We start from the raw sequence: 25945 nt of genomic DNA on the forward strand, positions 1-25945 counted from the left end.
TGCTATAACCATTCCTTTTCACAAATCTACCTTAATAATTATCTCAGTTAACTGCCCTCCTTCAGAAGATATTGAAACTACTTTAATTGAATTGGAAAATTGTTTACAACACTCTCATGATAGAGTATTGATTGCAGATTTTAATGCAAAAAGTACAGTATGGGGCAGTGATTTAGAAGACTATAGGGGTCGTATATTACTTGAATTTCTCTTTTCAAAGGGACTTGTTTTAAATGATAAAAATTCTCCTCCAACTTTTGATGGTTCGTTACGAAGATCATGGATAGATATTACCATTTGTGACTCTATATTGTCAGAAAATATTTTTAAATATAATAAAGATATTATTTTGAAGTTTAATTAATTAAAATGTGATATAAGGCACACCAAAAAAGCTTTACTTTCTAAGCCTTTGTTCGAATTTGAAGGATCATTAAAATTTAAACCTTCTGCCTAAACATTAAAGTACTTAATACCTGCTTTATACTATTTCTGTTGGATTACTTAAGTTGGAAAAGAGCAGCTGATATTTATTAAATATTGGCTGCTCAAGTTGATATTTATCATTAAGTTGATTTATCATATAAGTTTATAATTATATAAATAAGTTGAATTAGAATTAATAATTTGTCATACTTAAAATCTATTACTTTTAATTGTTTAAAGATGATACTAGTAATTTAAATTATATAAAACCATTAAAATTACATTTATAATTATTCTTCCTTTAAATATATAATTAAAATTCAAGTATTAGAAGTATAAACATTTATTTTTGCATAAAAAAACTAATATCACTAATGAAAACTATTTGGAATTGTTAATTAAATAATACAGTTTAGATTTTTTTAAAAATGTGTCTGTATTTAATATTTAAAAAAATCATTTATAAATCACATAATGATTTTTATGTGATAATAAATATTAAGATAATAAATATTTATTTTTGTATGAAAAATAAAGAAACATATTAATTACAATCATTTGTAAATTTTTGAATTCAACGGAATAATTGAATTTGAATTATTTAAAAAAATTAAAGAAATCACAGCAAGGCTCAAAGCCTGAATTTCCCCACATGAAGTTGTTACCTAGACTCAGTGTTAGGATGCTCTATGCAGGTAACAAACTGCTAATTATTCAAAAATTTCAAAGGCTATTTTCTCAGAAATGATCAGTTATTATGGGTTAAAATTTTAATAAATAAACATTCTAAATGTATAATATTAAACCAAATCTCATCCCAAACTCAATTTTCCCAACCTGTGCCCTCCCCTTGCATGTCTTAAGGATAATTATAAAAATTGCTGCTGTTACTCTAAAGATAAATGATTATGATGATAATGATAATGTTTAAAATATATATGTTCAGACTATGTGCACATCCTATACAAATCTACTACTACATAAATAAACAAGCTGAAATACATAGTTCATCGCAGATTATCTTGATTGTAAAGTACATGTAGAAAAATGAAAGTTGATCTTCGGTTTCATGCTATAGATAAGAGAGCTACATAATAAAAAGAGTGAACTATGATATTCTAATTTATTAAAGGTCAGAACATAACCATTCATAACTTATATTAAAATAACATAATATAAATTTTTAATTGTAATAGCTAATGCAAACAATACATGATTTTTATCAACAAATTTGTGTCTATGGAAGATGAAAGTTAATTCAATTGCAGTAAATATTTATTTTATAAAATACTAACAGCTGCTTTACACATACATATATAAAAAAGAAAGACATAATAAAAACTTAATAATCATAACAGTTGGTTAAGTGAGTAGAATCCCTGAATTATAAATCTGTTTTTGATTCTCACAGTTTGATGTTGAGGATTTTTCTCAAACTTTCTGGGATAACTGTAAAAACAAGAAATTAATATAATAACACTTATTAATAGTAAATTGACTCAGAATAATAACATTGAAATCGATATAAAATATATCATTTATAGATATGCCTTTTTATCTATATCAAATTTTGGAGATTTACCATAAAGTTAGTTTCAACATAAATTTTTAAACACACAAAAAATGATACAGATAACATTTTAAAGAAATTTTTAAAAACATTTTTAAATATTAATTTATACTTGAACTTATTTTCATTTTAAACCGGATAGTTGTGAAGACCAATTGATTGGTCAAATATGGTTTATATTTAATTTCAGATAAGCAATTTAAATATAACTTCATGCTCATGATTCTGCCAAATTATTAGATATCAAGATTGTGTCATTATAATTGTCTAACCTTTCTGATTATTGCAAACACAAAACTTTTTAATAGAGACTAGTTTAAAAACCAAGAATGGATTGTAAAACTCACCGCGTTTTTGCCGATGTGTTAGGATGGGTTTAATTCATCAAAATAGAGGTGAAAGGAAAGATTAAAGGAGGAGATATTTACATTTAACAATGAAAACTCGTGGTTTTACAAGATGTGATAATAAGAGATAATTAGTAATACAGAAGGAAAAAAGTACTAATGCACAGTAAAATATTTCAGAGCAATTTTTATTTAATGTAAGAGGCATAAACATTAAATTATGAGGAATAAACGAAAAATTTCTGTTCTTTAAATTTAGTAATTACTTTTTTACAAAATAATAATGATCTTTTTTTATATCAAAATGCTTCTTTTATATGTTAATGAATTTTTTATCAGACAGAATCATTCTCTTTAGTTTTCAATAATGCAAGAAAATCATGTAGTTAAATATTTGATGATTTCGATTTCATTGCAATATTGTTAAAAATTAGGTCATATGACAAATTCAGAAAAAATTTGCACTGCTTTTAAATTGGTATCTTAAAAGAACAACTTTTAAAATCTTGAAAAGGCATAAAATGACTATACAGTAAAAGTTATCCTAAGAAAATAATCAAAATTCAGCTTAATTTTTAATTTATTAGAATTAAAAATTTAATTCATTAAAATTTACATTTAAAATTTTAAAACAAACAAATGCTCAAAAGTGTACATTTTTATTATACAAGGTATATATATATATGTACACTCATGTCCAAAACTAAGGTCACAAACATAAAATCTGAGAAAAATGAAAAACTATTCACTGTGTTACCACGAAATTTGGCACAGAAGTACACTACAATGGAAGAAAGAACATAGACACATAACAACATGGAAAAGATTTTAATTGGGAATTAAGAAACAGGGTATATCAAAAAGAGTTACATTATGAATCAGAGATAAAGCATTTATCTCCGGAAAAGCCTGCCTAATATGGAGTGTGACCACCATGTACTTCTATACAGGCTTCACAATGAGCTTTCATACTGTTTATGAGGGTGTCAATAAATGCTTGGGGCAACAAAGCCCATTCTTCCAAAAGAGCGGCTTTTAACTCTTGGAGGGTATTAGGAGGGGAAGGGGGTTACGTTGTTCAATGGCTCTTCCGAGACCATCCCAAACATGTTCAATAGGATTGTGATCCGAAGACCTCAAGGGCCAGTCCATACGTCGAATATCCTCTTCCTCAGGAAAATCATCATTGATCTGGGCTCTCTGTGGATTCGCGTTATCGCCCATAAATATGAAGTCTCAGCCAGAAGCACCCCGGAACAACCTCACATAGGCTTCAAGGATCTCATCTCTATAGAGATGTGCATTGACAGTACCCGCATCGAAGACGAGCATTGGTGTACGACTGCCCGATATGCCACCCCAGACAAGGATTCTTCTGCCATCAAATCTGTCGATTTATTTTACGTAGGAGGGATGGTAGCGAGCTCCTCGCTCTCTCTAGATGAAGATTTGACGAGTGTCACTCTGTGTGGTAAATCTCGACTCATCACTGAAAAGAACAAGCCCCCATTCTTGCTGTGTTAGGCACCACAAGAACCGGGCTTTTCTGCTGGATGCAGTCAAAGGGATGCACTCAACAGATCGCCGGACATAAAGGGCCCTCTCTGCTAGACGTCTGTATACTGTTTGTCTGGAAATTCTTATCCCAGACACAGCAGCAAGGTCAAGAGCAAGTTGAGGAGCCGTTGTCAGCCTATGCCGTCAAGCACTTAATGCCAAATAGCGATCCTGTGCAGACGTCTTTGTTCTGTGACGGCCTTCCTGGTTACAGTACCACTTTTTGGAATTGATTCCACAACCTGGATACCACTTTCGGTATTACTTGTAATCATCGAGTCACCTCCGCTTGAGACTGCCCAGCTCAAAGCCTGCCAACGGCTCCCCATTTCAATGAATCATCTAAACGATTATGAGAATTCATTCTCACTGGAAACATGTTAAATTTTTGGTTTTAATTCAATATTCACAAAATTGCGGACAAAAATCCCAGATGCCTAAATGGTCTAATTTCAGTAGTTCCTCAAAAACTAATGCTAAACAACATTTTTTCCCACAACAAAGGTTAATATATTGCCGTTCTTTCACAATATATAAAATATAATTTGTTTAAATTTTACTGGTAGCCATTTAGAATTACTTTGAAAAACAATTTTGTGACCTTAATTTTGGACATGAGTGTACTAAATTTGTTAGCTGTAGCCAACACACATACATACATTCAACTTTACCATTAATAGGGATTGTTGCTACAATTGTTTCTTTTATTTTCTGCTTGTTAGAGATTATTTTCATATATCATGTTTGCTTTATACAAATGTGCACATTTATCTGTATCCTTCCTATTCCTTATGTTGCGAGTACAATTACTTTATATCTTTCTAAATAGTATCTTGCTTCTGTCAAGACCACCAACAGCATAATCTATAAGCCTAACAATACAATTTTTGAGCAACATCCAGTAATTACACACGCACACACACAAAGTAATAATCTTAAAACAGACATTTGTATTCAGAAAAGGATGACAGAACTGTATATAGAGGGGGGGGGATAACAGTAATTTAAAGTAGTTTCAAAATCAGCCACTTTTACAAAAAGAAAAAAAATTAATCAAAATATAAAATAAGCATTGTTAACACTAAAATATCTTCAGTTAATTTCCAAATTAGCTAATCAGATGAAGTTTGGCATTTATAACAGTAAAATGTATTGATACAACTTGTAAAATTAGAGAATGGATCAGTTTTATTGATTAATAAATCAAATTAAAGCAATTAAAATTGTTTGTTAAAGAAAAATCAAAATTCAATATGGTTTTCTGCAATAGGGTTTCAAACAAAAATCTGCCAAATCTCAGTAATAAAAAACCAAATCTTAAGAGATAATAACCATCATCTAAGACTAGTAAAAAATATTGGCATTATTAGTGTAGAGATAACATTTAAACTTAAGGTTAATTGGTCTTGCAAACATAATTATATCTAATTTTAAGCTGTCACTGAAATGGAGAACCTAACTTTGAAGAAGAGAAATGAGAATCAAGAAATTCCTTTACAAGTACTTATCAATTTTGGAGGGAGGGAATATAAACGCCAGAACAATTTTTTTAAATCAATCAATTAAAAATAAAGCAAAATTTTTGTGCTTTTCCAAGATAACTTTGAAAAATATTACAGCACAAAAATTTTACATCATCATAAAATTCAAAAAATTATCTTTTCAGTAATAACAATTATTTAATTGTATAAATTTTTTCAAAGTTTTTAAAAATATTTTAAGCATAATTTCCAATAATAAATTTTATATAAAATAAAAATAAAATTTAACCTACACAAGCATGCTAAGTGTTCATGAGAAGTATTAGATCTCATCAATATGTAACCATAGATTCACATAAGCTCAAATTAAAATATTAACACTCATGCAAATTAAATTTAGATAAATGTAATTTTTGCCAAGTGTTTGTATGGAATGAAATATGACACATGATATTTTCTAGAAAAATAAATGCATGAAAAGTTTTTATATTACTTTTTTACATAATTATATTATTAATTCAATAATTCTTTATCATTTAAAGCAAACATAATTTATATAAACATGATGTCCACTCAAACCCCAACAGCTGATTCCTAAACTATGTAATAGACATCTAAATCTAATAAAAGGTCTAAATGAAGTAAAAAATTATATAGTTTTAACTATATTATTTTATATATTATATAGTTTAAATTAGATAGTTAAACTATATTTTATATAGTTTAAGTCAATAAATGTTTTGATGAATTACAAATTTTAAATTCTTATATAGATTCTCAGTTTAAGAAACTATATTTGATAAAATGTTTTTATGACATAGACTTTTCAAATAAAAAGTTCCACTCTTTTGTGACTAAAACTGAGTAATGAAAATTATGATTATCACTATTTTATAAAAATATGCAATTTCAGAGTATTCCATTGATTGTCTTGAAAAAGATATGTCAATCAATGCTTGGTATTTTCCCGAGGCTGACTGCCCTAAAATGAAGAAACTGTTGATTGTCCTAAAATAATAATATTCAAAGCTTCAAAACTTGGTGAGATTTTGTAGTAGATGATTTAAACAATTTTTATTTAAAGCTTAAGAGTATATTAAAGGTTAAGAGTCAAAAATATTTAACTGAATACAATTACCAAAATACAGTATAAAATTTAGACTATATTTTTTCAGCAATACATTAAATGACTAACAAAATAAAATAGTATTATTTATACTATTTTAATTTTTTTCACAGTGAAATTGAATACTATGTTGAGCTGGAGAAACTTTTTTTTAATAATACTCGGAGATATTGCATGATTTAGATTAAAAAAATATTTGGTAGTAACATAAGATTTTTAATTCTGAACATTTCTATGTTTTGTGTTCATAATTTTAGAAATATGTTTGGTTCAGCAACAAAAACTTTTCATATTAGTTGAAATTCCATCCCTTCCACTTTTAGACAGAGAAAAATCAGAGATACTAATGGGGCAGAAAAAAAAAAGAAAAAAAAAAAGCCTGCTTTTAGATTTTTTATCATATTAGTTCATTTTTACTAGGTATTTCATAAACACTTTTTTATATGATACTTACAAGTTTTAATATGCGACAGATCACAATAAGGCCTGTTGTTAGTTTGTTTGCATCTACATAGTAGGACTGTGCCATCTTTAGAAGCTCTGAATCGAAGAGGTTGCAACTTCTGAGGATGATCCTTATGAGAACCATCACAAAAAGGCTGTAAAAAATAAATGATAATAATTTAGGAAAACTTAATCATACTATTCTATAATTAAACCATATTTTTATATAATTAATTAGAATTCCCCCAGTTATCAGAATTAACCATAAAAAAGAATAGAAAATAACAAACCTGCTTCTTACTTAGACCACAGGAACACCAAGAGTAAGTTTTATCTTTTTTTAAATTAACAAATGCTGGAATTTTTTTTGCAATTACTCCTTTGACAATAACTTCTCCAGAAGTAGAATAACTGAAAAAGGAACATTTTTTATAAATAAATAACAAGCAAAATTTGCCTTTTTAATCCTGAAATCCATAAATGAGCAGGATTTATACATAAAAATATTGAGTTATCCTAAAATTTTAGAATCAATTTCATATCTTTTGTCTGCATTTAAATTTAAGCATTGTATATTAAAGCTATACATCAAAATAAAAAGGAAAAATCATGAATGTATTCTAGAAAACAATGTTCTCACATCAAAAAGATATGCTAAGTCATTTAATCACTTATAAGTAAAGATATTGTTTCTTAGCATTGTGATAGACAAAGTGAGCTAGTATGCTTTCATAAAAGGGAATAAGACATATTATGCATATTAAAGGGAAAAATATCCAAACAGAATTTTAAGAGAACACTGTATGTGGATCCATTTTATTCATGTAGCTGTTTTAAAAATATAATTGAGTATGAACCACATGCCAATATTAACAGTCAACGATCACATGAATAGGCTTATTCATAACTGTTCATTGATGGCATGCTATTTAATACATAAATACTTAATATACATAAAAGTCAATAAAATTTTAAAATTATTCATAAATCAATTAAAAATTTAAATGCAACAGTATAGTGTCTGATATAGAATATTAGAGGTTTCAATTTATCAAAATCAGATTGCAATATTTCAAGATGTTAAGATAGAAAATAATTTTTGTACACAATTGTTCATTCATTTTCAGTATAAATAGAAAACCATTAAATCTTACTTAAGAAAGCCATTAGTAAAGACAGGCAAAATCCACACAGGAGTTCTTGCTACAGTTTTAAGATAAAGCATTTTCTAGACTTTGGAGCACTCTTATCTAGAAAATGAAAAATTGGATAAGAACTAAAACCAAGCATTTTAAATTTGAAATGCCTTCTCATTAAAACTCCATTTTGAATATAGATATCTTATAAAATATAAAAAAATAATCAAATAAAATTATCAATGGTTTTATTACAAGCACTGAGAAATTTTACTCTTTAGCTAATTTTTCATATTCCCAAAAAGTAAAATATTCAAATTTTATAAAATATTTCAGAAAATACAAATTTTTATAAACAAGTTAACACTTTGTTGGTGCCGATTAAGATTTTTATAATGCTCTTAATTTTCTAAATAAAAATATCATGCTGCAAAAATAAATTTAATAATCAAATACAAAAACATTACACTGAAATTAATTAATCCATACAAAATCTAAAATTATTATATTAAATTAAAGTGCTTGAAAGCATTATCAAATACAAACTTAGTCAGTTCAAAAGTTACTCGGAAAACATCCAGAACTATGTTTTGAAATTGACATGGAAAGCTTTGCTTTCCCGATAACCTTGAATAAAAGCATTCTTATTGGCTATTTTAACTCTTTAGTATATACCCCTTTTCAGAGTCTATTGTCCGAAAATGTGATTTAAATGCATGATTTCGAAGTTTTCTTTTTTTTTAAATTTAATTCACGGAAAGCGAAATCTTTATTGTAAAATTGTAAAATTAATAATTTAAATAATTGGAAAAGTGAATGTCAGTTATATAAAAGAAAACAACATGATCAAAAGTTAGTTATTTACTCTTGTTTCCAAGATCATTGAAGGTTATCACGAAAAAAATTTTCGAATTATAAAATTATATGAGAGTTATTAGATTCAAAAGGAATTTCTAAATGTTGGGAAAAAGTAAGATGATTTTTCTATTTGAATTTGCCCAATTTATCCTGAAATAAAATAAAACAGATGACAGCTGATTAGTTCGAGGGAAGAAAAAATAGGAATACTTGAGAACTACATGAACGATAATTGTTTTTCTTCATAGGCTATTATCTTTAAAATTTGATTTGTCTTAAAAAACAGAAATTAATTATCTCATCGACGCTGCAAGAAAACATTTGAAATTTACAAGAATGAAAGATGTAGTAATTTTACTTAATTATAAATGGTATTGTTTCAGAAAATGTAGAAATGCATCTATATAATTAATAATTAATCACATTAGCAAATATAAATTGTGCGTCATAAGAAAAGGCAGATTGTTTTTCTCCTTCGGGCAAATTTGTCTGCTCTACTGCAAACTAAGTTTCGGTTGGTTTGGTTTTCGGAATAACTGTTAACTGCAACGGTCTTTCTGTGTAATTAAAGATGGCTTCCGTTTTCTTAGTAAAATTCTATTGACTAAATTAATATTTACCGTTTAGAATTTTAAAAGTCATTTTCTATTTATTTAGGTGATATCCTCTGCAAAAAAAAAAAAAAAATAAAAAACTTAAACAAAGACTTTTGATGTTTATGATATAACTTTATTATTATATATATCTTCGGAGGTTGCTCGTAAATTTATTCTTATACTTTTTTTATTTGGTAAGTTTTATATTTTATACAATTGCTTTTCTTATCCAACCCATGCAAATATTTTAGTCACTAAAGTTTTCATATGTGATCTGAAAGAATATCTTTTCTCTGCTTCGGTTAGGAAGTGACACTTATACTTGTATTACTGTGTTGACTTTTGATATTTTTAACTAGACTTTTTGAAATTTTTATTAATAAACACATATTTTTAATATATATGGTATGAAAATAATGTTTAAATGATAAAATGAGGGAATATGCTGATGATTCTAAATAAGTGAGCATTTTCTGTTTACAAGTTTGAATGTACTATTTTAATGATTCCTTACCCAAATTAACTCTTAAGGTTGATTTGATGTATGTAGCTTATATCAGATCCTCCAAGTGATTTATGTTCAGATATATTTTGTTATTTTATTTTAAAATTAGGCAAACATTTTAAAGAGTGTTCTATGGTTTGTATTCATTCAATTGTTGATGGTTTTCATAGTGTGAATGAGTAATTTTTTAAAGTTTTGATTTCAAATAATCACTTTTAGTTATCAAATGTTAGTTCTTCTATTTGAAAGAGAAGATTTCGTGATTAAAATGTTACAATTTTCCAGAATCCAGTAATAATGTGTTAGTTATTTAAAATTATGGTATAAGGGGTGATTATTTTTGTATTTTTCAGGAAATTTTAAAATGTATAAATGTAAATTTCTATAAACATTTTCAAATGTCTTATAATTATTAAAAATTATTCTCAGAAGTTCATAAATGGAAAAGTTAATCATTCAGTTAGGTGTATGTGTATTGTATATGCAGTTGACAAATGTTAGTTGTAAAAGACCTTATTATTATATGATCTTTAGCAATTAACCAGTGGTATGTAGTTAATAAGTAATTACACTACTTTATAAGGTTAACATTTGGTTATTATTTTTAATACATCTTATCACAAAAAGTGTCAATGCTAAATCTAAATGCTGTTATTAAAAATTAAATCAGATTTTTGTTTTGGTACTTAAATGCTATAAGATATCAATTTGTTGAATTGTTTAGAGAATGACATTGGAATTGCATTTTTAAAATATTTTTCAAAATTATTTAAGTGTATCAATGTTTTCTGGTGTTTAATTTATGAAAATTTTGTCTCGGCTAATAATATAATTATATTAAACAGAATAAAAAGTAAATTACATTTGGAAATAATTACGTATAGTGGCATTTGTATTTATGAAATGGATAATCTAATAAGAAAAGCATTTTTTAGAAACTCTCATTTTTATGAGATTTATTTATTATTGGATTCCAATGTTTTGAAATTAGAATTTAAAATTATTTCTTTACAGGTGTTCTCTCGTACTAACAAAGCTGAGGCCACTGGCTGAAGGAGGGAGACGCCCCCGCGCTCTTCACTTTGGCGGGAGGATGAGCGAAATATGGATTCAGTGCTTCTCCTGCTGTATAACTGATGACCCACCTCCTGTAAGTTTTTATTATCTTGTATTCTAAGAAAAAATATTTAACTGTCAAAATATTTGGATTCCAGATTTTGATGATTTTTCATGTTTTTTACCACCCCGATTTTGTTTTTTTAAATTGGATTTATGCCTTTTTGTCTGTGAATGTAATAATTTAGATTTTTATCAATTTTATCACAAATTCTGTTGATGGGGAAAATTCATGTCTATATGCATGCATGTGAACATGATTATTCAGACATTAACAGATCTATATGAATGAAATGGTAGAATTTGATTTTATCATTATAATTACAGATTTGTTTCAAATATTGAACCAATTCCATGAACGGATGGACCAACTACTAGTTTTTATTTGATGTGTTTGTTAACCCAGTAACTTAAAAATAGGACTATCTGCATAAATGAAATTTGGTTACCTTCATATTACCAGATCAAATCAAATCTGTATCAAATTTCACAACCAGTAAGATGATACTGAAAATACATACTAAAAAACAAAAAATGTCTTTTATTGTATTAATTAAACAAGAAAGTTAAAGAGGAAATACTGTTGCTGGTTTTTTCAAAAGCTGTGTTAGTCTGCATAAAAATCCATTTGTTCATTATATTCTGATTCTGCATTTATAAGAATTTTAACTAAATTTGAAGACTTCTTCAAGGACTTTTATTTGATGACTTGTAGAGAGAAATATATTTATAGCAGTGTTTTGATATAATTAAAATATCTTGAAATTTTTTCTTTTGATCATATAATGAATGATGTCTTCCATACTTGGATATTATTAAAATACTGAACTTCTAAAGTAGAATTGTGCAATACTTGATGTTGAAAGAAATTTATAAATATGTTTCTGACAAACAATGTTGCTGTATGGCACTGAAATTTGGTTGAAAGGTACTATTATAATCGGACTAAAACTTAATAAAACACGAAGATACTCCTTTAAGCATTACACAGACATTTAGAGCAGTTACAGCTGATGCGACCTAGGTATTTGCCAGTTGTCTACCAATTAATATCATTATGAAAGAAGATGTAAGAAAATTTGGTCTTTTCATTGGAAAAGTTAGGAATGAAAAAGTTAACAGAAAAATAAATTAAAATTACTTGCAAGTTTCTGGAAATACTGACTTCCAACTTTGGAATAAATGCCATCACTTCTTGGACAATAAATGGCTTTGTTAATGATAAAACCAAAATCATTTTAACTGATTGTTCAGAAGTACTTAATAAACTTGGATGTTCTGCAGTATGCTTTAATAAAGGTGATAAAATACTTTGAGAAGTATTTGTGACTTGCAGATGAGTCCAGTATTTTTTTTGGGGGAGGGGGGGGGGGAGTGGCAATAGTTATTTTAAAAGCAATTGAGAAAATTGATTGTTTTGAAGGAATTCATCTTTCTATTTATTTTTGCTCAGTACTAATGGCACTTAAATCAACAAAAAAAGTATCCAATTGTTGCTAAGATAAAAAGAATGCTAAAATTTAAACCAAATATAAAGCTTTATTGGGTAAAAGCCCATGTTGGTATAATGGGTACTGTAAATTCAGATTCTTGAGCCAAAATGATGACTGAAAGAGAAACAACAGATTGTTGTCTAAAAATTCCTGTAATGGATTAAGTTTAAAATTAGATCAATTATGCAAAAATAGCAAATTGGATGGAATCTAATAATTCAAGATTTATTTTTGGTTTGACGCTTTCAGTAAATTCAAAAAAATTTAATGAGACTTTCATAAAAGTTAATTTTTAATTACTCATGTTTATTTTCTGGCATATCAAAGTCGTTTTTTGGGGAAAATCGCCAGATTGAAACTGCATTGCTGATAAAGGAAGAATCGGACATTATGTTTATGAATGTCCAATAATATGGGGAAAATTCTTCCCAGTTATAGAGTTTTGGGACTTTGGAATTGGTTCAGCATACAACAGGGAAAATTGAGATCAAGAACATAGTATAAAATATATTGAAAACTCTTTTGCATAAAACATATTGAGGTTTTAAGAGAGTTATGTTTTGCTAAATATGTCGTACATTCTATAGATATTACTTATTATATTTTAAATTTTCTTTTATTTATACTATTATCTTATTCTTTACATTTATTATAAGATCCATTTTTTTTATTATATTTATATCTTATGTTTGTTATTCAAAATTTTATTTTATCATTTCCATTTTTTTTTTTTTTTTTTTTTGTTCTTTCAATCTTACTATTAAGTTTTATGTACTTAAATCTTTTCAAAATTCTTTTCAATTGTAATTATATATTTTATATTTTTTAAATTCTTTTTTATTATATGCAAATTTTGTTTTATATTTTATCAATACAGTTATATGGTAACTATGAAAGCTTCTACCATATTAGTCTAATTTGTTCCGTCTTGACAAATGTTCATAAGATTGTTTGCAAACTGTCTGCATTAATCACTTTGGACTCATTGAGTTTCTCTATCTTGAACATTGAGATAAATATTCATGTAGATTCTGCTTTATATTTTACTATCCGCCTTTGGCGACCAGCCGGTTCGCCAATCTTAATGTTCATTAAAATTTTAATAATTAAATATTTTATGCAATTTCTACTTTAATAGCTTCTTCATCAAAATATTTTAAAATTTCAAATTTTGATTATCATATAATTCATTCATAATATTATAAAGGCTTTCAGTCATAACGTAATATGTATCTGTCTCATTTTCTGTTAGCACCCGTAGAATTTATGCTTTAAATTAAAGTGGAAAGAATTTATCTTCAATTAATATTATAATATTTTTTACTGAAACAAAGCATTTTTTTTATAATCTGATTACTGAAAATAGTCACTCAGCGTTTAAACTTTATGGGCACTAAAGAATATCTTTTTAAATTTATGTAATATCTCAAGAGTTGGTCAACAAAATTTTCTTAGATTCATTATGAGCAGATCGATTAATTAACAATGTTTAAATTTAAATGCATCAAACACTAAGAAAATAAAACGAATCGTTTAAAATAAACGGTTGAAAACAGGTTTTAAAAAAACTACTTAAAAAACGATGTACTTAAAACTATAAGCATATACAAAAAATATATAACTAACATAAATACAATTTACTTACAAAAGCATGCAACTAACCCAAAAATAATTTAAATCATCCATTGATAACGTTGTCATGGCAACAATCAGAACAGAATGCGCATGCGTGAATTTTCTTCGCCGGTTACGTAACGCAAATACATGATTTTTTTCTACGCCAGTTGGGGTAACGCTATGCGGATTAGAAATTTTTAACTTCCTTTATTCTGTTTTATTTTAATTCAAAAGTACTTCAGAATGAATCTAAAAGATTGATTCATTAACAATGTTTAATTTTAAATGCATCAAACATTAAGAAAATAAACAGAACCGATTGAAATAATCCGCCGAAAAATTTTAACCCTAGCCTCATTACTGTTGGTAGAAACAAAAACTGAAGCCTTTCTCGTTTGGCGCTGGGGATAATGGAAGATTTTTTTGGCGGAAAAGTTGGCGGTGGGGAAAATGGAAGATTTTTTTGGCGGGAAAGTTAGTTTTTAATTAATAATTAAAATTCTAATTAAAAATTCGAAAAAAGAAACCCCAGGTGCACATTCCCAACCTCCAAGGTATACATGTACCAAATTTGGTAGCTGTATGTCAAACGGTCTGGCCTGTAGAGCGCCAACACACACACACACACATTGAGCTTTATTATAAGTATAGATTAGCATTAGTTTGAAATTATAAGATGTTATGGATTGATCAGGTTTCTTTAACTTAGATATTGAAATGGTAGAAATGGTATTGTTTCTTAATCAAGATTATTCAAAATCTATTCCATATATCTTCTGATGAGCTTAAAATCAGATTAGTTAAAAAATAATAACAATTTGATGCATAATTGTTTGTGTTTATTTTTCAGAACTGACAAATGCATTTACCATTAGGAATGGTATTTGAAATATTTGTTACTCACTGAAATTCATCTTTTATTATTATTATTTTTATTGAAAGAGTAATAACTGTGTTTTCAATAACTGATTACATTAATACTAAACAGATTTTTTCTTCTTTGACTTTGATAGAAACGGAGGCATAGAATTGATAGATCTATGATAGGTAGTCCAACAAATTTCAGGCATACTGCTCATGTTGGATCTGGAGATATGAATGTCCATGTAAGTATATATACAGTGACTCAAACAATTGAGAGTACACCTTATTTTTACTTGATAAATCAGACTTCCAATATAAATAACACATTACGGAGAAGAGCAAACATGTTTTTATTTTTATCCATTACAAATGGTTTACTTTAGAGTAAAAATAAAGAAAAATCAACGAAAAACTCCAAAATTTAAAAGTTTCAGAAGCATTTTAAATAAACATACTCAGGTTTTTGCCTCAAAAAATTGAGAATACACCAATGAAATTTTTGCAATATCTCGCATAGAAACAAAGTGTCACTGTTAAGGTGCATGTCTTTTGGCTCTTATAATGGCCTCTAACCGTCATTGTACTGATTCGACAAATTTTTGGCGGTATCTGAAGATATTTTATCGTATTTTTCTTGCCACATATGTTTTAAATGGGTTTTGTTTCTAATTTTGTGTTTTTGGACCACCTTTTCAAGTATGGCCCACGAATATTCAATGGCATTGATGTCAGGGTACTGTGGTGGTGCGTGTAACTGCTGTTTACAATGAAAAGGACGCTATATTTTGACGTTACGTGCATTCTGTTTGGGGTCGTTGTCCTGCTGGAAAACAGAATTTCCATCTAAACTCAAATTTTTAACACTTTCCTTCAGATTGCTGCTACCATATGGTTTTTCCAACTTGCTGCAGAAACTTCTGAAATCATAGGCAAAAGTGTAAGTGCTGAAACTCTGCGAAATGCCATTAGACAAGCCGGATATAAAAGTCGCAATGTTAGAGAGAAACCGTTCATCAGCTTGCAAATTCAGATAAAGCATTTAAAGTTTGCAAAAACTCGTCAATTGAAGACCAATAACTTTTGAAAGAAAATTATATTTAGTAACGAAAGAAAATTTAACATTTCTGGCAGTGGCAATCATCGTACTGTATGGAGAAAGTCTAATATTGCTTTGGATCCAAAAAATTTACATCCTACAGTTAAACATGATGGTGACTCCGTCATGATTTGATGTTGCATGGCTTCATCCGGGGTAGGAAATTTAATTTTTATAGATGGCATTATAAACGATATGGTTTATTTGGATATTCTTCGCAGCAATATAAAGAAGAGTGCTAAAAATTTGGGTTTAGATGGAAATTTCATTTTGCAGTAGGACAACTACCCCAAACAGAATGCTCGTAACGTCAAAATGTGATATCTTTTTCATTGTAAACAGCAGTTACACACACTACCACAGTACCCCGACATCAATGCCATAAAATATTCGTGGACCTTACTCGAAAAAGAGGTTCAAAAACACAAAATTAGAAACAAAACCCATCTAAAACAAGTGTTGCAAGAAGAATGGGATAAAATACCTTCAGATACCCCAAAAATTGGTCGAATCGGTACCATGACTTTTAGAGACCATTATAAGAGCCAAAAGACACACAACTTAACAATGACACTTTGTTTCTATACGAGATATTGCAAAAATTTCATTGGTGTATTCTCAATATTTTGAGGCAAAAATCTGAGTATGTTTATTTAAAATGCTTCTAAAATTTTTCAATTTAGGAATTTTCCGTTGATTTTTCTTTAATTTTACCCTAAATTAAACCATTTGTTATGGGTAAAAATAAAAACATGTTTGCTCTTCTCGGTAATGTGTTATTTATATTGAAAGACGGATTTATCAAGTAAAAGTAAGATGCTCTCTCAATTTTTTGAGCCACTGTATATATTTTATGATTTTAAGAATATTTTAATTTTGTAGATAGATTTGTTCCATTAAACTGATAAATAGATTTGTTCCAATAGATGAGCACAATTTTGTTTTAGTATCTTTCTTTTATTTCATTGATGTTTTTTTATTGCACTCCCTTTTGAATTTATAATAAAATGGCACTTCATTTATTTAGTTTTTATCTGTTTTTCCTTCAAATTAATTATTGTTTCGGAAATTGTATCAGGGTTGCCATGCCACCTGGAATGAGAAAACACAGGAAGCTAAAAACTGTAAAATTTGTACATTTTCATTAAAACCATGAAAATGCAGTGAATTTTAAGTTTCTCAGTTATCTAACAGATGCGGATCTTCAAAGATTGCAAGAATAAAAGATTGTAGTCATAGCTTCCGAAAATGAAACAATATCAATTGTGATTGTGTAATGTGGAAACTCGGCCATTTTCTATTCTCTTCCCTTTTCTTCTGTATCGATCAGTTCACTTTCGATTTGCATGGCAGTTGTTCTTTTTCCATTAGATTCCCGAATTGCAGAGAATGAGCTTGCACAAAACTTCTGTAACTGCGTGAAAGAATAGAACACATTTCTCAGGTGGGAACATTCAATTTATGAAAGAAAAACTGTTTTGTTAAAGTCTACTGTACTTGATTTTATTGAATGGTTTGTTTATTATTTGAGAAATTATGAGTCTATTCAAAGCAGATTAGAGAATTTTTTTAAACAATGAACTGCTCAAAATCCAAATTAATATGATATGAATGGATTAAAAAATCAATCCTGATTTTGCTGAATGGGGTTAAAGGAGTTCTGCAAAATTCATTTGTTGCGTACTGCTCACTTTGTAAGAAAATACTAAGTCTAAATAAAATGAGAAAACAAGAAATTACTAATAATGCCAAAAGAGGAAAACTTACAAGACTGCCTGCCAGTTCAAAAGAATTCATCATTGATATTGAACTTAATAAATGCAGGAAAAGAGAACATGTCAAATCCATAAGCATCAAATTTAATGTTCGAAAATAAACCCATTTCGAAATTTTTGCAAAAGGAATAATAAAGTTGGATTTTTAAGGGCATTAATTGCTGCATCACGTTCGTCATTTAATGCATTCAATGATATATCGGAAATATTTTGAGATATGTTTACTGTAAGTGATATAACTAAAAAAAAATTTTTGTCAGGCCGTACAAAAATGTCATATCTTATTTGTTAAGGATTAATTCCATGAAATTGATGGCTGAAAAATCTGCAGAAATCGATGCCCAAATACATGAATTGGCAAAAATGAATAAATTTTAAAAAATGATCTTGCTTTGAAATGTTTTCTTGGCTAAGAAATCATTAAATGATTTAGATCGTGATAGCAAAAATGCTTTTTGTTTTATTTCGCCCAAGTCCGTAATTTTGTGTGGATTGTGACTTACAGTTAAAGAGCATGAGAGGTAATATATACACCTTCCCCCTTAGTATAAAAATTTTGTTTTTCTAAATTCACTATAATAAATAAAGATTTTTTTTTTTTTTTTTGTATGTGAATGTAAATCTTTTAATATGCTGTTATTTTGAATAATATTAAATTGTTGCTTTCTATTCTTGCCTTTTTCGCACCTTAAAGTCATATTGCATTATAACTAGCATATGAGTTCTATCCGCTTATTTCCTCTTATTTTGAATATACGAACAGGGAAAAAAACAAAGAATTTTTTCTCCAGTTTTGAGTGGCAACCCTGTGTATTCAATTTAAACAAATAGAAAAAAGTTCTTTTTACTAACCTCCTTTGTTAATATTACTTTAGTCTAGTTAATTAAATTTACTCTGAAATGTTTATTGAAATCTTGACAAGTATTAGGAAATATTTGTAAAAAATAATCAAATGAATTTTGGTTTACTTTAAAAAATTGCTTAGCTTGATTTGTCAACAAAATTTACTTTTAGTATTCACAGTTCTGTTTTGTTTTAATATATCACCTTTATTTGCTGTTAATATTGCCCTTTTATATGGTAACTATTAGTGCTTATTCATTTAGCTGATGTGAAGATTTAACAGTTTGTAGAGTTGAAATTATTCTGTCCTTTCACTAAATTTCAGAGAATCTGACAATTTGATGATAAATATTTCTTGAACATTATTTAAATTAAGTTTAATTATTATTTTTACTGTTATTTTTGCCACTTCATAATTTTTTAATTATTGTTTCAAATAACTTTATAGCTGAATTCCTTGCAACATCAGATGGCATCAAAAGGTGGTTATGAATATGCAATTCCTGTAAATGTTCAAATACCTGTTGTGGATGTAAAGAATTAAGGTATCCTCCTTCTTGTCTTAAAAAAAAATTAGATTAAATTTGTTTAATGATAGTTAAAATTTAATACATATATTTTTTGAGGCAGAGTCTGTGGTTTCTTAGTCATAGAAATTAATTTCATAAAATTGTATTTAAAAATTAGTAAGATAAAGTTTTCGGACATTTTTTACGTGGAATGATGAATTGCGTGTCATTTAATAAATTTTTTTTACTGTTTAAAATAAAAAGATGTTGCTTTTTCTTATGAGCTAGTTTTTAAAACTGGGAAAAACTTTAAAACTTCGTGTAACTAAATCTTATGTTCCAGTATAGTCAAAATCCAAAATGTTCTCTTTTTGGTTTATTGTTTGAATGCCTTCTACTTCCATTTATCAGACCATAAAAAAATGCTGTGAAATCTGTATCAAAGTTTTTAGTATATTGATCTTGTTGCAGACAGCCGGAATTTATTCTTCACTGCATTGATATTTCTTAGTTTCTCTGAAGTATTTTGCTATGCTTAAGAAATTGAAATTCATTATCACTGTTATCTATATCAGTAAATTATTACTTGTCTGCAAAATAGTGTATACTTAAAATTATAAAACTCGGCTGTTTTATTAATTATTGGTGGCAGTCACTGCAAGACCTGAGCAAGGGGGAGGATTCTCAAAACTTGCTCAGCTTATAATGTAGTGCTAAGCTGATGGCAAATTTTGCATTACATTGTAGCCTTGTTTACAGAAAGTTTTGTCTCCTTTTTTCTCCGTTAAAAAAATATAAAAGAAATAGATTGAGAGAGCTAATTAGAATGTAGAGGGAATAAAGATTAACTGAAATATGAAGGGAGAAAATCGAATCAGTGATATTTTTTTAAGTTAAAAGCTTGAAAAGAATTACTATCAATTTCTTATTTAATTAATGAATGGGATGAATTTCAAGTGGAATCATTTACATCAGTTAGCAATTTCTGATATTCATACTGCTGCTTTTTCTTTTTTTGCTAGAACCAGCATTCATAATATTAAGGGGATTTTGTTTTTCTTTAAAGGATGTGATTGACACTCGAATTGAATACATTTATTTTTAACACTATAAGTCCTTAAATTAGTGAGAATAATGTCCCTGCATTTTTTAAATCATTGAAAAAATCTAAATGTCATAGGCTACAAATTAATCAATTAAATCTTTTAGCAAAAGTTCTGTAACTACTTTTTGTTTTCCCTCAAATTTAACTCAGTGAAATCGTAGTCCATTTTTTATGTAATCTGAGGGTGAGTATGTTTGCTCTAAGACTGTTAAGAACTATTTTGCAATAGTATGTTAACATTTTGAGTATGCAACATTCTATTTCTGTTCCATTAAATTTTTGCAAGTTATTTTAAGTTTATTTATTGCTGAAAAATGTTAACATTTCATTTAATTTTTAACTATTTAATACTTAAAAAAAAAATTACTCAGATGGGCATATTCTCTTCCTTCAAACTACACATTTGCTAAATTTGATAGTTCTAGGTCAAACATTCTGTTTCTGTAGAGTACCAATACCCAGATAAACAAAATTTCTCCTTTATTTTCAATAGAGATATATAATTCATATAGCTAGAGAGCTGCTTGGAATGAATTATTTGATGTTAATTTGCTATTAAGAGATTCATTGGTTGTAGGTTAATGCTGTTTAGAAAAAATATTTGTTTTTCAAATACATAAATATAATCTTTTTTTAAAAATGAATTTTTTAGTTTAAATACTTTTTACTTTAACTTTTCTAGGGACTTGGTAACTAGTTTCCATCAAGTCTTGCAAACCTCTTTAAAATAATGAACAAGCAATTAAAAAATATTTAAATAAGGGCATTTCAAATTTTTAAATTATAAATAATTGAGTTATCAGATTGATATTTGTCTTATGATTTGGTGGTGTTTGTTGCTTCATGCCTAATTGCCAAATTGCTCCTGGACATGAAAAAAATCATTTAATACTTGAAAGTTAAAATACAATACTATAAAGGTGAAAATCATGCAAAATATACTGTGAAATAATATAATATTATTATATTCATTCCTCATGATGTTTTTAATTAGATTATTTCTTGTTATCAATTAATTTAGGTGGTGTGATGGCTTCACCTGCTGCTGTAAATATCTGAAGGACCATCCAGCCTATAGAGGTCTCTCATACTTAAAAGCCATTCTGAATCCTAGCCTTGTGTTGCTATCATCTGCGTCCTAAGAAGCTCGTCTCTGTAGTAAATTGTGATTGTGCATTATATTCATTACAAAAAAGTTTTACTTAATTGCGTTGGTTTGAGTGTATTACAAGAATTCCGATCTTTCTGCATATACTGGTTCTGGATTTTACTATTATTTCTGAAACTCTTCATGTTTTACATTGCTTTTAAAAAAATAAAAATCATTTGTACTTAGAGGAAAGACTAAGAGTATTATATATATAGTACAGTTTTTCTATTAGACATTTTATTTGCTGCTGTTTTCTAGTTAAAAAAAATAATATGTTCTCTTTAAATTCCTGTTTAGAAGTTTGATGTGCCATTTGTTGGTTAATTATATTCTCTATTGATATATGAAGATTAGTTCATTTCAGATTTATGTTTTCTATGCTGTAATTAATTTGAAATGAAATCATTTTTATGTTAATGTCTCTTTTGATTTGAAAATTGCACTTTATGCTACCATAATGACTTCAAATTTTATCACCTCAATTTGTGATGCACTTATGCACCTCACTGATAAAACTGTATATTTTATGTAAATTGGGGCTCTAATATAATAAGATATTTATATTAAAAGGAAGTTTTTTTTAGTAATTTATATTGTATTTTGTTGTATATAACATTATATATGATGCTGGTTATATTCTGTTAAATATTTTGTATTAACATTACTTAAAAACGTTTTTCTTTCAAAGAAAATTGAAGAGATTACTGTTGAAATTTACATAGCTGAGATTTTGATAATTATTATCTTTTTAATGACAATCCGTCATTTAATAAATAAAACTTCATATTACTCTTGTCACAGATTTTCAACGATCTGATAGACAAGATAGTCAAGTGAATTTTATATGTGTGAAAGGAAATATAGTATTTTAGATTCTATAATATATGACTAAGTGTATCAAGATAGGCCTTCAAAGACAAATCATTAAAATTATATAAATATCCATGGACATATTATCTTTCTTGCATTTCTTAGAGTCTGGTGTCAATGAGAAGTGCAGAATCTAGGCTCCTAATAGAAGAATATTTTGTCCACATTAAATGTTTAGATGTTTTGAATTTTAAATGTGACATCTAGATGTGATGTGATTGTCTAATGGAAGATTTATCCATTGTATTTCATATTCTGGATAGTATTTAATTACCTCAAAATGCTTGGATGCTAATTAATTGTGTAATCCATTATGCCATGAAAAACCATTTTTTTAAAATCCTGAAATTCAATGATAATTTAGAGAAAAGACATTAACATTTTTCCATATTATTAAAAGTAAATACTTTGTGTGAACAACTTATGCAGTAGAGAATAATCTGTAAATGGTGTCTTAGTATTGTTAATTTCTGTGTGGAACGTAGTGCTGATAATCATGATTAACAATTAAATACCAAAAGTCATTTTATTCACACAAATTTTTATAATAATTATACTTATATTTTAGAATAGTAACTTGGTTAAAAAAATAATTTTGAAAAAATTTGAAATAAAATGCTGTTAAATAAGAAATTTCCCTTGTCTTTGTTAGTTTGAAAGTGAATTGTATTGGCAGTATATATATTGATGGGTTTCCAATCTAATAAGATATCAAATTTAAAGTGCATTCTTCAAATATTTTTGATGAAAAGCTGGAAATAATTTGAATTGCTTGGTCTTTTTTCATCTAATACTGTTATCTGTTTTGCTGTATGTCCAAGTATTGAATGTAATTGTTTAAAATAGTTACAAAATAATTTGAAGAAGTTTTAATAAATATAAATAAGTTTACGGTATAACAAATTTCAAATAGATGTATAGCATACTATTCTTCTGTATATTCAAATAGGGCTTATGCATTGCATGCAACATTAAGAAATAATTTCATGAATTTTTATTTTTGACTTTCCTTTCATATTTCTATTATAATAAAATTAATAGCAAATTTCTTGTAATTATTTTAGTACTAATAATAATTTGGAAGAGTTTTTGTGGGCGAGATATTTAGAAATCCTAGTGTGTGATATAACAAATTTTTACAAATTATTTGTTTTTTCTTAATGAAGATACTGTGATTGAATTTGACACTCATTTTATAAGATTGTTGCAATCTATGGCTTTTGCTTTTTTTATAATTAAATTTTTATATAAGTGTTTTCGTCACAAAAAATCTCTGCTAAAGATTCATTCCAATTATTGGAACTTGACATGTGATAATTATCTTTTTTAATTCCTGTTTTTATTTCTGTCTTAATTTTATGGCTTTTTTTTTTTTTGCCAAGCCCTCTATGGTAATAAATATATATATTTTTTATTTATCTTAGTACTTAAAATAGTCATGCAATACTTAAATTATAACAGGAAAAAAAAAAAATGCAAATATCTGTATTTGCATATTTAATGTATATATGTTGCTTCTGCTTAGTTTCTTTTGCAAAACAGCTCATTTAAGTGATGGATTTGGCAGAAATTTATTTAAGAATTTTATTCTCTTAGAATAAGGTGAAATGACGAGACTGATTATAGATATCTATATTATTATTTTTGTTTGAAAATTTTTTATTGTGTGTGAGTGGATGCCATGTGTGGGTTTGCTGTACAAAATTATTTCATTGTGTTTTAGATAATATTTGAGATTTAGCTATTATCTTTCAAGCACAAAACTTTCTAATTTTTTATTAAAAATTTCAATGCAACTTCAAGACTTTTTTTTTTACATTTTATCTCTCTCTTTTCATGTTGTACATTACTGAATATGTAGTAATGATTCTTATAAAAAAATTTTTAAATTGTTGGGGAAAGATAATCTTTTTTCATTCGTTATATCTGGAATTGGATCTTTTTCATTTAGAGATATGGTGAACTTGAAAAGGCATTAATTTTTTTTTGATTAAATAATTTGTTTTAAATTGTGCAAATCATTTTAGAAAATACTCATTTGTTTTAAATCCTAATTTATTATTTTTTTTAGTTATTTTATTGTTGTTATGTTCTTGAAAATTATATTTGGAATTTCTTGCAATAAGTGAAATATAGGGATTCTTAAACTTTTTTTCTTTTTCAGTATGTTTTCAAGTTGATAGAAGTTTTGCAACTCAAATGTTAGAATGAAGCATTAATAAAGATTATGAATGGGAAATATAATTTTAAGTATTATTTAATAATTTTTACAGGCAAGGGGTTTTATTCAACTGTTGAAGAATCTAAAATCAGACTGTTGACTTTCATGAATATTGAACCACAGTTTAAGAAGCCCTATAATAATCTGTGTGTTGATTTATTAAAATGCTTGTGTTTATTAAATATAAATTCCATATTTCTTTTTTTTTCTTATTTATTAACAACACTAAAAATCATATATATATATATATTATTTTATATAAAAATAATTGAATTGATAAAAAAAAATTTTGGATTTTAATTTTTACCATTCTGGCAAGGAACTTTTAACAGTTAACTCATTTAAAAATATTTATATATGTTGTGCAATAATAAATTTTATTTATTGATGACTTCCCCCCCCCCCCCTTTAAACATTAGTATTGGAGAAAATTAATATGTATCATGTCTTATTCTGTGAAGAGGGAAAAATTCATAAGTATACCAAATTGTTTTTTGCTTCTGGATTTGAATTTTAATTCTCATAATATACTTTAATATTTCTAAATTTATCACAAATCTCTTTTTTTTAATCCGTTAAAAATCAACTATTTCATGAGAGTTTTTTTTTTTATATATATATATTGTCAATTTTTTCTTTTAAAGCATGTTCTTTGGTATTTACATATTTCCATGCAATTTTTATAAAAAAAATTTCTAGCAAGTTTTGCTGTCATTTTGATATGCCTGTTTTAAAAATTCAGAATGCTGTGTGCATTTTTGTATTGATTAACAAACAATAGTTACATTTCAGGCTCTTTATAATAAATATTGTAATGTTTTCTCGCTGTTTTTAAACTTTGTGTGCTTGTTTTGTTTTGATGGTATGATTGTATTTATTATATGTACAGTTTTATAATAATAAAAATATTATGTAAAAATTATCAGATAGTTTTGTTTTTAGTTTCATTTTTTCAGTTTGTTTTGCCTTTAAAATACTCATCTTTTCTTTAAGTACTTGCTATTTCTTTATTTTATGATTATTATTCTTTTTTTTTTAATCTTTAATGTGGATTAGGAACATAATGAAATATCATAGTCCAAAATGTATGTACAAATAGATAATATTTTTATCTATATTTCCATATGGTTCGTGTCACTTTAATAACTTGAAATCTATATTATATTTTCTTAGTTGAGATTTAAATAAGTAGAAAAAGAAAACTTTTGGAAAAAAAAGATTTCTCTTTTCTTACCATGG

At 27.1% G+C, this 25945-nt stretch overlaps 2 protein-coding genes across 2 annotated transcripts; one reads left to right on the forward strand and one right to left on the reverse strand.

Annotated features, from left to right (window-relative positions):
• Positions 1–1683: 1683 nt before the first annotated feature.
• Positions 1684–8899, reverse strand: LOC129964162 (CDGSH iron-sulfur domain-containing protein 3, mitochondrial-like). Its single transcript, XM_056078911.1, has 5 exons — positions 8634–8899; positions 8106–8201; positions 7242–7362; positions 6962–7106; positions 1684–1875 (listed from the first exon to the last, which is right to left on the reverse strand). The coding sequence occupies exons 2-5, from the start codon at positions 8174–8176 to the stop codon at positions 1832–1834; spliced, it is 381 nt and encodes a 126-aa protein (XP_055934886.1). The 5' UTR covers positions 8177–8201; positions 8634–8899; the 3' UTR covers positions 1684–1831.
• Positions 8900–9512: 613 nt separating this feature from the next.
• Positions 9513–25561, forward strand: LOC129969700 (CDC42 small effector protein 2-like). The gene is made up of 5 exons (XM_056084389.1): positions 9513–9735; positions 11061–11196; positions 15286–15378; positions 19300–19396; positions 21487–25561. Exons 2-4 carry the CDS (start codon positions 11140–11142, stop codon positions 19393–19395), a joined length of 246 nt encoding a protein of 81 aa, XP_055940364.1. The 5' UTR covers positions 9513–9735; positions 11061–11139; the 3' UTR covers position 19396; positions 21487–25561.
• Positions 25562–25945: the final 384 nt, after the last annotated feature.

Source organism: Argiope bruennichi, chromosome 1, assembly GCF_947563725.1.
Source record: "Argiope bruennichi chromosome 1, qqArgBrue1.1, whole genome shotgun sequence".
Lineage (NCBI taxonomy): Eukaryota > Metazoa > Arthropoda > Arachnida > Araneae > Araneidae > Argiope > Argiope bruennichi.